Source organism: Dermacentor silvarum, chromosome 1 (assembly GCF_013339745.2).
Source record: "Dermacentor silvarum isolate Dsil-2018 chromosome 1, BIME_Dsil_1.4, whole genome shotgun sequence".
NCBI lineage: Eukaryota > Metazoa > Arthropoda > Arachnida > Ixodida > Ixodidae > Dermacentor > Dermacentor silvarum.
In genome coordinates, this window is record NC_051154.1 from 88,030,540 (window position 1) to 88,045,781 (window position 15,242).

Sequence of the window (15,242 nt, forward strand, 5' to 3'; positions counted from 1 at the left end):
TAATTTCAGAGCAGAACCTCGTTATAACGAAATAATGGCTATAAAGAGGTAAATGAAATTCCCCTTGAGATCCCCATAGAGATCCATGTATTTAAATCCTCGTTTTAACAAAGTGAAATTGTCCTGTCAATGGATATACAGTGGAATCTCATTGATACAATCCTCACAGGAACCAGAAAATAGTGTATCATGCGAAAATCGTATCATCCAACGTATTGTCCAATTAAATCGTATTATTGGGAAAAGAAAAAAAAAAGTATCACTCTGAAAAACGTATTATGTAGAATCGTATGAACGAGGTTCCACTATAATGAACTAGATTTGTCTTTGAAACAAAAAAATTGCCGACTGTTGCGTGCTGAGTACGTCGTTTTCCGCGGCGTTCGGCACTCGTTCGTCGCGGCAGTTCTTTCTCACCACCGTGCATAGCTGCGCACCTGCGCACAAGCAGCAGCTCACTATCGCACTTCTCCACTGACCTCTCTTGCACGTGCCTGGGTGTGCAAGCTGCACCATGCTGTGCGGCTACACGTGGCGGTGCGAAAGATTATAGCATTCACTTTTCTCTTTTTGTACGGCGCACCGCGCAGGCTCTCACAGCTGAGCCTGGCCTCGGAGATCTCCCCAGCGAAATCTTGGGGGTCACGCCTAGGTCATGCATTCCCTTCTCCCTCTACCTGTGGTGCGCTGCATGGGCTGGCAGCTGGGTGTGGCCTCAGTGATTGCATTGGCATTGGCGCAATCTAGGAGGCCACGAGCTGGCCGAGCGAAGTTCGCTTGCCTCTCCTCGATCACACAACCTAGCCCTGCTGTGTGCCAAGTGGTGCTCGACCATGATGAGCCTAGTGGAAAGTGGACGCGAACAACTATCGCAACGGAAGAGAAGGCAGCTATCTAAAGGCTGTGACGTCAGGTGATAAGTCTAGTGTTGCACACTCCGAAGATCCTTTTGTTGTTTTATTCAAATTTTATCGCATGCATAGCCGTGTAGCAGTTCCGCGAACCACAAAGCCGTCTTCTTGTTTCCATGTTTACAATTGTGTGTCCTATTGGGCATGTATTGCAGTAAATGGCAATAATGGGTATAACGAAGAAACAGATATACCGAGGTTCGAGTGTAGAATGTTTGTGTCCAAAGAGGGCCTATTGCTTGTTATACTTGCGGCCGCCCGGTAGACGATCATCACGTACTAACCAACCCTTTGCAGTTATGTCCTACGTGCCAAGAGTTGACGTCTATAAATATTTGTTTCTGCCTAAAACAATTATAGAATCGAATAACCTTGACCGAGACATATTTGATCATACTTGTTCATTACAAACTTTTGAAAAAGAGTTGGAACTGTTCTGTATTGATTGAATGTACCCTTCCCACCCTGTAACAACCCGGAAGGGCTAACAGTATTTGAAAATAAAAATCACTTGTAAAGGTTACTGAAAAACTTCCTCAACTTTGAAATGCCAGACAACAAAACTCCTTATCTCTCCCTGGTGTTGCTGCCAGAGAACAAAACCCCCAAACTTAACACCTGATTTTTACCCCCCGACCCCCCCTTGAATAAAAAAAATAAACAAATAAAACCCGAAAACAAAGGACCCTATTACACGGTGTCCCACATTAGAGCACTGCACGGGCTCGGGCTTACCCGAAAGCCCGGGCCGAGCCTGGCCCGTGGGGCCGGGTCGGGCAGTTTTTTGACAGGCTCGGGCCGGACTCGGACTTTCTGGTGGTGTGCACGTAACGTGCAGCGAGTTATCCTCGCGCGTCTCGACTCTGAAAAACCTGTTGCCCCGGCGCAGCTGGAAGCTAGCAGTGCTACTCCTGTGTACTTCCCCCCCCTTTTCTTCTTCCGTCATATTTTCCGCTGTTTCAACAGAATGTAAAAGTCCAGAAAGACCGAAGTCGCCTCGAACCAAAGGATGACATTGTATTCCTTACCTAAATCAATGTAATTAATGCTTTCAGCGCGGTGTAAGCACGTTTGCAACTTGCTGATTCTTCAAAGGCAAATTGGTAAAACGATGACTGGTAAGATAAGATAATTCGTCACGTGGCTGAAATATGGCACTGCATCCATCCATGAATGCACGCATGTTCTCAACCGGCCGCCTAGCAGCAGCACAATACACTGCACCATGAAGGAATGAGAAGCTTTCTTTCTCCATTTACTCCATCCATGCGCTGCTCTCACGACCTGTCGTGGCTGCGCGTCGGCTAGATTGTACTCGAATACGGTTGAGTGGGACGAGCGGCTGGGGCGGCGCATGCTTTGTAGTGAGTCGCCCGACGTGGAAAAATACTGTGACGGCGTGGCCATAGAAGTGGATTGGGCCACATCAAAGTCGCACCGTTGGAAACTGCTGGCGATACTGCTCAGCAGGGTCATTCGTACTACTTTGTGCACTGGTATTTGCGTTCAGACCGCTCAAATGGTGTTCATAATTGCGTATGACATGTATTTATTCCTTAAAAATAAATTGCTTTCATTCTCTTCTTTATCTTATTTTTTTAATGGTATCCGGTGGTCTTTTTCGGTCTCGAGCCGGGCTCGGGCCTAAGGTAAAGGGGTGGCGGGCTGGGCCGGTAACGTAGGTTATTTTCGGGTCCGGGCTGGGCCCGAGTTTCACCATAAAACATTTGGTCGGGCTCGGGCGGGCAGCCCAATGTAAAATCGGGCCCGGGCCCGGCCGGGCTGGAAAAATCAGCCCGTGCAGTGCTCTATCCCACATAACTTGCGACAAAATTTTAATATATGCAAGTGCCACATAATTGCACAGAACCAAGGTAATGTTTCCCGTCACTTGGAGCAAGCCAGACTATTCTTTATATTTTGGCCAACTACATAATTAGATCTTAATAATTAATCAACTTCATTAAATATTATATTCAGAGCAAAAGTATCAATAAGAAAATTGTAAGCCATCGTGAAAAATTACCAAGTTTTCTGGGATACGAACCCATGTCTTCGCATTACGCGAGCGATGCGTGGGTTCGTATCCTACCTGCGGCCATTTGCTTTTTCATCTATTTTCATTTCCAGTTACCTATCATTTCTTTAATTCAATCAAGAACTGCACGTAATTCCCCCTATGCTGTCCTTGGTGTCATTGTTCGTTGGCTTCTTATGATATGACCAATAAAAATTGGGCCCCTCGGTTTCCTTTCTTCTTGTTCATACATACATACATCTCAACAGACGGCCTACAGGCCACGCATGCGCCATTGTAACCGGGACAGCACGGCGGTAATGAGGACAGCAGAAATTGAGTCCCTGTACAGTTGCTCTTGCAATAATATTTCATGTACAAGAGAAGGTAGGCGCTTGCACAATCTTGTTCTTGCAGAAAAATTTTAGACAGTGCATTAGTAACACTATGCTGACTGTGAACTAAGGAATAAAGAAAGGAAGGAAGTTCACCCATTACGTTGGAACAGTGGCTATGGCATTCTGCTGCTGAGAGTGAGGTTGTGGGTTCAATCCACAACTGCGGCGGCCGCATTCCGATGGGGATGAAATGCAAAATTGTCTTGAATTTAGGTGCATGTTAACTCCTTCTATACCATGGAAGAACTAGGTTCATCCGTGTGTTTCTTATGTTCTTACACAGATGAGCAGATGTTAAAAAGCTAGACAAATGCAGCTTGTGATGACACCACTCAAAACAATAGTGTTAGACAGAGGAGCTTACCTGAAAGCCAGTGTGGTAAACTGTGCCTCGACTGTTTCTTGGCACAGCAGTTTGATACATGGATGTCTGCAAAAAAAAAAACAGCAAAGTGATCTGGTCAAAATGATGCACTCACAATATAGCCACTGCCATGTGACTGTCAGGACTACGCTTTTCAGTTGATCAGGAATAGTAAGCCTTCAAAACTTACAGGAGGTGCAACAAGGCGTTCATCTAGAATGTTTTCAATTGTCAGTTCCACAGATCGAGTGCTCCGCAGGTCTTCAACAATGGTGTTTAATGGCATGCCTGGGAACATCTGCTGTACCTGGCGAGCCTGCAGAATGACCACTCATTAGACTGATATGAGTAAGTTTTCATGCAACTGGAGGTAAACAAGTGAAATCAACTTTATAACACGGTCTTCTTTCTCGGCACTGTACAGAGTGCTTAGCCTCTAAAAGCACTTTATAGAATTAATTGATCAACAGTGGTAATGTTTCAACAATGGGACAAGCCTCCTTGTCCAAACAGCTCCAGGCTGAGGGTTCCCTTGTTTGACCACTGTTGATGAATTCAAGCCTCCATCTTCATATACCCTTTTGGCTCGTTTTGGACATCAGAATAAACAAAGCAGATACAGTAGAATCCCCAACCTTGAAAATTGATACATATTTGCTCATCACGCAAACTTGCACATTGCAGTTAACAAAAAGTTGATATGTTGCTGGGAACACATTTCTACACTACAATCAATGATATAAACTGGATTGGCCACTGCAGGTGATGGCTAGTAACTGAGAACACTGGATGCTCCCTTCCATTATGCAGTTGCAGTGTACCATATCTCAAGAGACTAGCACAAAACAAGACAAACCTGCAAACCAATACATACAAGTGCTACCTTCATATTGAAATGAAATTTTATCACTAGAGTTTACATCACAAGGCCATCCCAGCTATGAGAAGCACCGTAGTGAGAGATGCTCTAGATTAATTTTGATCCACCTGGAGTTCTTTTACGCGCTCCCAGAGCTTCGAACACAAGGATTTTCTCCACTGCTGAAATGTGGCTGCTGCAAATGGGATTTGAACTCATGACTAACTAGCCTTATTCAGGACTTAAATATACAGCAGAAGCTCAATGCAATCAAATTATACTTCTAGACAAAAATTTCATTAAATCAAGAATTTTATGCAAATTTTAGATAGCAAAATATTAGACAGCTATATGAAGTAAGGTAGTTTTATCGGTCGTATAAATTGTAGTAGACATTTTGCTTACTAATGAAATTAACAAACATGGTGTCACGGACACACAGGCAAACAAGGACAGATCTCACTCGAACGCGGACACTCGCTGTCAGAATGCTGGCGTGATAAAGAACAGTGGCAGCGGCGAGCAAACGCTTCATGCTGCTTCAACGCGTCTCTGAAACTTGAGATTACGCAACTTCCAACTTTATGCGCGTGAGAACACAGCGCACAGGAAGCCACAAGCCATCTCGGCTTGAGTAGTCTTTGTACCCATCACAGATTACCTACAAGATAGGGTGCACGTGGCCATGCTCAGCCATGCCCAGCACAGCAATGGCTGGACTAGAACTGAAGACACGCGCTTACTTTCAAGGGCTACTATGCACTACCATGGCAACCTTGTGTTTTTGTCATGTTTGCAAGTAATGTTTGCAACTAAGCCAGGGCTAGTGCTCGCTTGTTGTCACACCAGAAAAGCCCACCATATGGGCAAAAATTGTGGTTGCATGCCTGATTAGTAAGCATGAATAGGAAAATTAAGCCCCAACAGCTACCAGGCCTCGATTAGAATCATTTTTCGCATTCTGGCTGGAAAAACACCAGAATTTTTTTGCACATGAACATAGAATGTTGAAATGTAATTTAGAAATCAAAATGTAAAACACTATTTTTTAAAATAAAAATTCCATTTTCTACCTGCATCTCTCGCCTTAAGCTCTATTGGCAATACTAAGCCATTTTCATCACTACTTGTGTAACGTCACTGAAAGACACAAAAGACTACATTTTGGATTCATTTTATGCAAAAAATATGTTAAAATATGAAGTTTTAAAGGTAATTTCTCTGTTTTCTCAATTAATAAAAATTCAGGTATCAATAACATGACACAGCAAATAGTGTGGCAATAATTTAAATAAGAGAGCTTTCACTAGTGGAACTATACTTCATTGAGCAAGGCCGTCACCAGTGCATACCCCGAAACCATGGCCGTGCAGTAAACAGTAGATGGGGTACAGTGCATTTTATGTCTTAACATTCATAGTTTTCTTGCACTATGTTTTGACAGGGACCAAAACGAATGAAGAGGAACGACACAATCAGTTGTATGAAGGTGCAAACTACCCACTGATTTTATTCAAGCAAAGTGAATGTTTACACAGTCGAATCTCGTTATTTCGAACACACTTAATTCGAACTTCCGGTTTATTCGAACTGACGCTGTGGTCACATCAAAATTATGTGTATTCCTATGGGCTAAAACGTCCGGTAATTCGAACGTGAAAGCACTTGCAACAGTTAATTCGAACCTACGGCGCCCCGACAATGCCTTCAGCAGCGCGCCAAATTACGCCGCGGCGCCTCCGACCGGCATTGCTCCGACACTGCCATAGAGCAAAAGCTTAGGAGAGACCCCTCAACGCTAAACGGTGAAAAAGAAAAAAATATATATATATAAAAAAAGCGGCGGAAATATTACTCTCGATGGTAAAACGTCGTGCCGGAACGCGGGTGTACGACCCGACGTCTCAGTCAATGCTGCGGCTGCGGTGCAGAGAGAAGCAACGGCGGAGGCCCAGTCCGCCCAACTTCCTGATAATTGCAGAAAACGAAACTTCAGGGAGCGGGATAAGCTGGCGCCGGGCCGGCGGGAGCACTGGCGCTGGTACGGCGGGCACGCACAGTGACAGTCGAAGGTGGGGGAGCTATGAGGGAGTTGAGAAGGAGGGCAAGGGGAGCCACCGAAGCCACGGCGTAGCTCTAGGCGTAGCCAAGGCCAAATGCACTTCTCTGCCACCCTCCTCCCTCACCTTCGACAATCTCCGCGCGCGCTCGTCCGTGCCTGAAGTTTCGTTATTTCTGCGGTTATCGGGAAGCGAGTGTTGGCCCGCGTAGGCAGTTTCGTGGCCTTCGCTCGCTACGTGCTTTTCGGCGTGAAATGCGGTGTGCTCGCTACGCTGCATTTCACGACTCGCACCGTTCGTACATCGTGCACGAATACTTCAAAATAAGTCCTTCTTTTAATTCGAACAAATTTTCGGGCCCCCTCGAGTTCGAATTATTGGGATTCGACTGTACATGGTGATAAGTGGGTGATGTGAACAGTGAACTATGAATGTACACAACTGCATTATCATTACCATCATTTGCTCCACAACAATAATTAGCCCTGTTTGCTGCTTTGATGTTGAAACATCTTTTTAAGAAAGAAGCAGCTGCTTCAGGAAATTTTTGGCATCATTTGTAAACATTCTGTTCATCATTTAGAATGATTTGAACATAGCGTGAAGCATGCACTTTGTTTTTTAGGCACAATGCATTAAATGGTAGAAAATCAGGAGTGTTTCGTGCTGTGCAAGTTGGTAAATACTTCCAAATAAAAAAGAAACAAGCGAAAAAGATGTGCACACAATAGATTAAGTCAACAGGAAGAGCACTGGACTTACAACTACATTTATTCTTGAAGAAACCTCCCCAGAAAAAAAGCAGCACATGTACAACACCATTTGGGACAGAAGAGAACAAAAATAGTAAAACCGTTGTCAACTACAATCTCGTGCTCGTGTTGCTTCTTCCCTCGTCCAAATGGTATTGTGCATGCGCTGCCTTTTTCTGTGGAAATTTCTTCAAGAATAAACATAGTAAGTCCAGTGCTCGTCCTGTCCACTTTTGTTTTCTACGCGTCTTTTTTGCTGGTTCCCCGTTTAGTCAGCAGATGGTAGAAAATACTATGTTACCACTAAATTCTGTATTCTGCCAACATGTTTCACGAATGACGCAGCTGACATGGCACATTTTTACAACATTTGTAAACACTCTGCTCATTATTCAGAATGACTTGGGTATACTGCATTTCTTGCTGCACAGAACTAGGTACCCTTTAGAGGTTAAATGTGTGCTTGCTCTGGTGTGCCAGTTAATGTGGGGCGACATCAGATGCTGCCCAGCGGCTTACTAAGCTATAACCTGCGGCGATTGGTACTCCTTCGAGTAGTGCAGAGAGACTACAGTGGTTCAAGTCAACAAAAGACTAAGGAGAACTTAGAGAAATTCCTTCACTATGACTCTATGAGTAAAGGGGCAATGCAGAGGAAGAATGCATTCTGTTCACTAGCTGTGAAAAAAGCAATTTGCTTTGCTGTGGGATGCAATGAATTTGATGCATACAGGTAGATGCAAAGTGCGAACTAAAATATCCTGACACACAAGACACAAGTGACATCTTGGTGAGGGCTCCACAAGACAGAAATGTCATCCTTACCATGTTGTCAAGCTGTGAGGTCTGTACTGGAGGTGGTGGCTGTCCGCCAAGGAGGTTGGTGTGTGTTACTTCTACAGAAAAGCTGGGGAGCCAGCTCACGTAGCGTGAACCTAAGCCATAGATAAAACCAAACTGTAGCCAAGCATTCTTGACAACAGCAAAGTGCAAAGTTTGTGGCACTGACAAGAAAAAGATAAATTGCCATCAATTTACCATCAAAGTGGAAAAAGTGGTTTGTGGTAGCATTTTGTTGATGCCGTGGGGCATCCTCTTGGCCTCCGAGGGCTCCTAACAGCAGTGCAGTGTTGCGGCCCTCATCTCGTAGGCTCTCTCCAGCCAAGGCTCCTCCTGGCTCAGACAGGGACATTCGGCAAGTTGGGCACGACGTGTCCTGCTCTAGCCATGATCGCAGACAGGAGCTGCACAAGGGGGACATAAATTGCATTCACCAATAGGCACCGTGCACTGGCCAGATAATGCTGCAGCTGTTTCAGCTTTTCACAGGTGCTGCCAATGCCAGTTGCTTGGACTATGATGGAAATGAGACACTTTTCTGAACAACAATATGTGCACGCCTGTTTCATGCCTTGCTTGAACATGATAAGCAAAGCCTTTACCAATTCACAGCACTATATGAACGTATACGACATGCACGGTTGTACTCTACTATATGCGCAGAGCGTCGGACCACTTGCCTTGAGATGAATGATGGCTAGAGGACATGGTGAACGCATGTCTCCTAAAGATATGATTCCTCCACTCACTAGGCTATGTGATCTGGCACTGCTGTCAGTATAGAAAGAATGGACACCCAATGCTCATATAAGAAGAATAAAGGAACCAATTCCACAGAAGTGTTCTCCATTCAGATCAACTTTCTGAAATTTCTGCATGCTACAAGACTTTCAAAGCTAAATGATGCTTGACTTAACAAAACTTTCCATGCCGTCAATTATATGAAGCTAAGAGACAATGAAAACTATTTTTTATTGAGCTGTATAATTGATTATGCATGAGGATTAAAATTGTGATAAACTTCATATCCTTAATAAAGGAAAAAGAAAATGAAAGTGAGAAAAAAAGAGAGTCTGCCACTAGTGGGAGCCAAACCCACAACTTCCACACGATGTATGCAGTGCTCTCCCAATACAGCTATGACGGCAGCTGTCCATCTGTCCACTTTCTTGTGGTATCCGTGTCCATGTATTCAAAACTAGTCCTGGGACTCTCAGCCAACACCACTCTTGGGCATGGTGGCGGAGTGGAGCTTCCTTTAAACTACAGGCATCATGTAGCATGTGATCTTAGGAGCAGGAACTGGCCAGTAAACCCTCATGTGCCACTTTAAGAAGTACCACTGATGATACCACTGCGTGTGTGTTTGTTTTCTCAAGATGCACAAGAACTGAATGTCTTATTAGTATGAGTGTGTGAATATTCGTAATTTCAAATATCAATTGAATATTCTATGCAATTTGATTTAAGAATTCACAATTTGATTTTTGAATATTCATTCTTTTGAATATAAGGAATAACAGCACTTATTGAAGTCTCGAGGAAGAGAGAGCAATGGAAGTGAGGACTGTTCTAAATGATTATGATGCAGGAGAGCTGTGGTTGCTATGCAGAGGCACCAGCTCCTGAGCAAACACATGGAGCAGATAATTTCCAGTCATTTAATAAGAACGGCTCGCTTTTAGACAGCCTGTACACAAATTTACTGTCTTGATTAATTATTTCGCAAGTACCACCATGTTTGCAACCCTTAAGACAATGTGTACAGTGTACTAGAATAGGGGCAGTGTGCTCACTGCCATATCCCTGCGCCGCGTCACACTCAGTGTCGACTGCTCCGGCAGCCCGCCAGAGGCGCTGCCGCCAGTTTCTCCTGAAAACTTCCCTCGCTTGGTATGGAGTACGTTCTGTTGGATCGCGACGTTGACCGTTCTCCCTCAAGGGCTGCAGAAGATAGCGTCAACCTTTCCTTTCTGAAAACTAACCACTTAATATCGACGTTGTCGGCTCTCGACTGCAAGTCCCGCCGGCGTTTTCAGCAGTATCCTCTCTGCTTGCTCTCTGCTTGACGCTTTACTCAATGTGCACTCTTAGTGAGTGAGAATGGCTAGCCGCCGTCGAAAATACTGCTTTGAATCCGAGTGCAGATCTGCCTACAGTCGTGTGAAAGATTCACCAAAGGTGTCTTTGCTCAGCGTTCCACGTGATGAAGAACGGCGAAAGGAATGGGAGAGGAACCTCAACCGCGCAGATAAGACACTAGAGGAATCTTGCGAGTCTGTGATTTACATTTCGAACCGCGATTCATAATTAGGGACCTGTGCACCTTATAAATATAGAATGCAAAGAGGTGTGAATTCCTCGTGACAATTGCCACTGCTATCAGAAAACGCTGTTCCCACGATTCTTCCGAATTTACCACAGTACGTGACGAAGATGACACCGAAGCCCAGGAACAAAAGGAAATGGTGTGAAAGGGACGAAGCAACCGCGAAGAAAAGCCGAAGCGCACTAGACAGTAGCTATTCGGAATTTTCACCGGCTGCTCCCGTCGCTTCTGGGATCATTCTTTACTTCGCTGTAAATAAACATTGTTAATTATTGCAGAAATGTACACCCGTGAGCAAAAGTATACGGACCAGGGATTGCGCGATAAAGCTGATTTTTTTCAAATGCCTGCGAATGCAACTTGAAATTGAGGACTGCAGTCCAATCTTGGCATTGCGAGCTTTAACGTGTACTGGTCAATTCCACTTTATGCATGTTAATTACGAAGAAATTGAGTTTTTTCGGCGACCCTGTGGTCTGTATACTTTTGCTCACCGGTGTACCTGGTATTTTCATCCTTTCGTTTTCATGTCGCATTAACGTTACGAAAGATGTAATACATAAATAACCAGCTAACAAGCTTAAATTGTGCAGCAGTGATACCTAAATATTTAATTTCGTGAATAGATGGGGCAACGTGAAAATGTCTAAGGCGCTGCACGCCTTACCTGCGAAAAAAAAAAAAAAAAAACTCGAAGTGGTGGTTAAATTCGGCGCGGTGGTGCTGGAAACGCGGATGCGCGGTCGTTGTGGCGAAACCACACTGACCATTTTATCGATCAGCTGCAGAAAAAAATCGAGTGCCTCTTGCTACCATGACTGCAGCGGCCATATCAAACCTTTAACAGAACAGCATGAATAGCAAGGCTAGTTCATCCGTGCCTCCGGCAAAAAAAAAAAAAAAAAAAAAAAAAAAAATCGCCAACCCTCTGTAGATCAGCCGCAACAATAGTTAGATCAGCTCTGTAGATCAGCCGCAACAATTTCACTGCACACTGCGAAGGTGCACCAAAAGAACTTTCGTGCGCTGCACGTCGTGCATTTTACTTTTATACGGTGAAAACAGCAACACGCGATAGCTGTTTTACCGCGACGCGTAGGAAAGTTTCAGGTGACGCTGCGAACCGCGCCACTGTCGGCGGCGACATGAAGTGCGTCAAGCTCTGCCGCGGTGTGAGCGCACTACAACTCTTCTAGTACACTGTAACAATGTGCGATGCTGTACTTGTCCCCTTCAACAAACAAAACACTGTACATGCATCTCGTGGCATGCTGTTCCCTTGTTCCAGTAGTGTGATTGGCATGGTGCCCAAGATAAGTGAAAGTGGTTGTTTCTTATTTTCAAGCTCCTTAGTTGTCTGGAGGTTTAATTACGAATGGTATTGCATACAGGTGTCAAATAATGTATATAAGCTTCACTTCCTTATCAAAGAAATCAGCACAAACTTCATATTTGAATTTGTTTTCAAGTGAGAAAATATTCAATATCCAATTCAATTAGGAAATTTCACTATTTGTACACCCCTAATTATTAATGACTGGGCAAATGATTACTGCAAATTTTGCACTCTGACAGGGCGTGCAACCACCGAGGTGACTTGTGGGTGCTCACATACACTCCTCGCTACTGCTGTGGCCACAGATTGGCTGTTTCAAAGGTACGATAAAACCTCGTTGATATGTTTTCCCAGCTCTTATGCTCAGAAGCACTGGTCTGATTTAATTACAGTGGAACCTCGATTATACGTCCCCCGGTTATGCGACGACCCGCATTCTACGACGAATTGGCTTGGTCCTGGCAAAACCTCCATAGAAATAATGTATTAATAACCTCAATTATATGACGCAATTTTACGCTGACCCACCTTGTACGACGCATCTCTAGTACCGTCCAGAGATACCGTCCAGAGATGTGCCGTGTACTTACGTGCCAGCCTGCGTCTGGCACGTAAGCACACTGCAGGCGGCTGACAACAGGTATGCAATGCCGTATTTATCTGAATGTAACACGACAGCGATTGTAACGTGAGGGGAGACTTTCCAGTCATGCGAAATAAAGAAAATAAAACCGCTAATGTAACGCGAGATGAACGGAAAAAGAAATGGTACATTTATTCAAGGAATCGCAATTCAGAAACATCCTCTTCACTCATAATGGTCGTCTGAAGAGGAGACGGAGCTTTCCTTGGGCAATCTTCTCTGGCGATCACTTTCGTAGACAGTTTCACTTTCGCGAAATTTCGCATGACTCAGCACTGAAAGCGTCCCCGACAAGTGTTTCTGGCGCTGACCTAAGCTCTCACTCAGTGCCAAGAGATCTGTCGGCAGTATACTTCGAGGGTGCCGGGACGAGCCGAGTCTCGCAAAGCGAAACTATCTCCAAAAGTGAACGCCTGAGAATTGTCATCTTTCGTGCCGTTGCGCTTGTTTGACATTTAAGTACTTCTTAAAAGACCGCACAACCATTCATTCGGCGTCAGTACCAGGCATGTTGCACAGAGCCTTCCCAACTGGCCTCGCATTTAAAGTGGGCCTACCGCTGGTCCCGCCATCTGCAAATTGTCGACTCCTTGACGTTGAGACACCGAGCCGCGGCGGACTTTGCCAGCTCCTCGGTCATCAAAATTGATCGTCTTTTGAAGCGACCGTCATACCCAATGCGCTGCGTCGCCATAACGTCACGAATGAATTGAATTGAATTGAATCTTTATTTTCATGTATCATACATGAAGGATGGCGGGAGTAAAAGCTGCATAATAGCAGCTTGACTAGCTCCCACTACCTACAAAATGGCTGCAAAGCAGTGACATCTAATAGTAAACAAAACATATTATACCAGACAGGAGATATGCAAACTTTTACAATAACAATAATTCAGAATTATTACAAAAAAAAAGTTTAACAGGATACAATAGTTATTGATAAAGCATCGCAAAATAGAAGAGAAAGGGGAAATATATACACATTTTGAAACGACATAACTAGATTACAGCGATACAATTGGATACATCACACATATAATGAATAGCTGATATAAAATAGCATTAAAATTATAAAAACAATGCAATAGCGTCCATTGAAGTCATATTTTCTATGTTCATATTAATACCACTAAGATAATTTAACATCTTTGGAATAACATTGCGTAGCATCTGATCACCATAGTACGTGAACGAGGCACTAACCAACGATCATGCTGGCGTGTATCATATTTACTCTCAGTGGGTTTTAGGTTGGCTAGATCAGAAGTTATTGTTCTTTGTCTGAGTTGTTTCTTTATCGCCTTACAAATATTGTAATTGTAAAGACTCTGCATACCTATTAGCTTATATTTTTCTTGTATATAACTTAGAGAATGATTAGACTCTTTTTTAGCAACAATTTTAAGAAATCTATTTTGAAGTCTTGTAAGCTTATCAATGTTTGCGTTGTGTCACCCCGTACGAGAAAACAGTAGTGAGCATAGGATAGAAACAACGAATGGTAAATGATAAGTATTGTTTTCAATGGAAGTAGATAATGGTTGCGATAAATGATACCAAGTATACGCAAAGTTTTTGTTACTACCTGCTGTACATGTGTGTCCCATAACATGTTATTCGAAAATATGACACCTAAAGTTTTAACATGATCGACAATATGGATAACATCATCATTAAGATACAGAGAAGAAGTTACATGCACCTGCTTGCCTTTTGGTCGAAAAATAACCGCCTTAGTTTTTTCTGCATTAATTACTAGACCATTGGAGCAAGCCCAGTCATATAACCTCTGTAATATATGATTGCCTCTTTGGATTAACTGGTTAATATCTTCGTGTGCAAAAAATACACTCGTGTCATCAGCATAAACAATATATTTTGCTGAACAATTTATGTTTACAATATCATTTATGTATAAATTGAAAAGAAAAGGCCCTAAGATACTGCCCTGAGGAACACCGAGAGAATTTGATTTAATCGTCGAAGCAAAATTATTTATACATACATATTGTTTCCTTTCGCTTAAATACGAGCGAAAAATATCTAGGGCGACACCGCGTACACCGTATAAATCTAATTTTTGCAAAAGCAAATTTCTATTCAGAGAATCAAAAGCCTTGCTGAAATCCACGAAAACACAAAATCACTAATTGTTTACTTTCTATGCTATTTAGAATAAACTCTTTCTGGTCAAGTAGCGCAGTTCAGTAGATCGATTTTTTCTAAAACCGTATTGTGCGTCACATAATAGGTTATGTTTGTTAATGAATTCCGCTAACTGTGAATGAAGAATTTTTTCTATTATTTTAGAAAATGTTGGCAAAATTGATGTGGGCCTGTAGTTTGCTAAATTATTTCTATCTCCCTTTTTGTGCAAAATGCACACTTTAGCAGTCTGAAATGCTGAGGGAAAACCTGTTGACAGACAAAGGTTAATAAGATCAGAAAGTGGTTGTGCGATTATGTCGGCAACATATTTAATTGGTTTAATTTAAAAATCCAAATAATCACAGCAGTTACTGTTTTTAAGCTGCATGATTGTCTCATAGACCTCGTTTTCGGAGGTGGGCCTTAAAAACATAGTACTTGGGCACTTGTCCTTAATGTATGACGTAGCGTTATGAGGTGATCCAGCAAAAGTTAAGTTCACTAGATAATCATTAAACGTATTAGATAACTGGCTGCCACTAATAACATTGCCGTTGATTGTTAGCTCTGTAATTGCGCTTTT

General features: G+C 43.2%; 1 protein-coding gene across 2 annotated transcripts in view; it reads right to left on the minus strand.

Annotated features, from left to right (window-relative positions):
• Positions 1 to 15,242, minus strand: part of LOC119431916 (E3 ubiquitin-protein ligase AMFR-like) — a 150,452-nt gene that overhangs the window by 10,675 nt on the left and 124,535 nt on the right. For both annotated transcript variants that reach the window (XM_037699361.2, XM_037699367.2), the window contains exons 9-12: positions 8,400 to 8,605; positions 8,187 to 8,296; positions 3,881 to 4,006; positions 3,691 to 3,756 (exon numbers count right to left, since the gene is read on the minus strand). In XM_037699361.2, the coding sequence (XP_037555289.1) occupies positions 3,691 to 3,756; positions 3,881 to 4,006; positions 8,187 to 8,296; positions 8,400 to 8,605 (508 nt within the window). The remainder of the gene's footprint in view (positions 1 to 3,690; positions 3,757 to 3,880; positions 4,007 to 8,186; positions 8,297 to 8,399; positions 8,606 to 15,242) is intronic.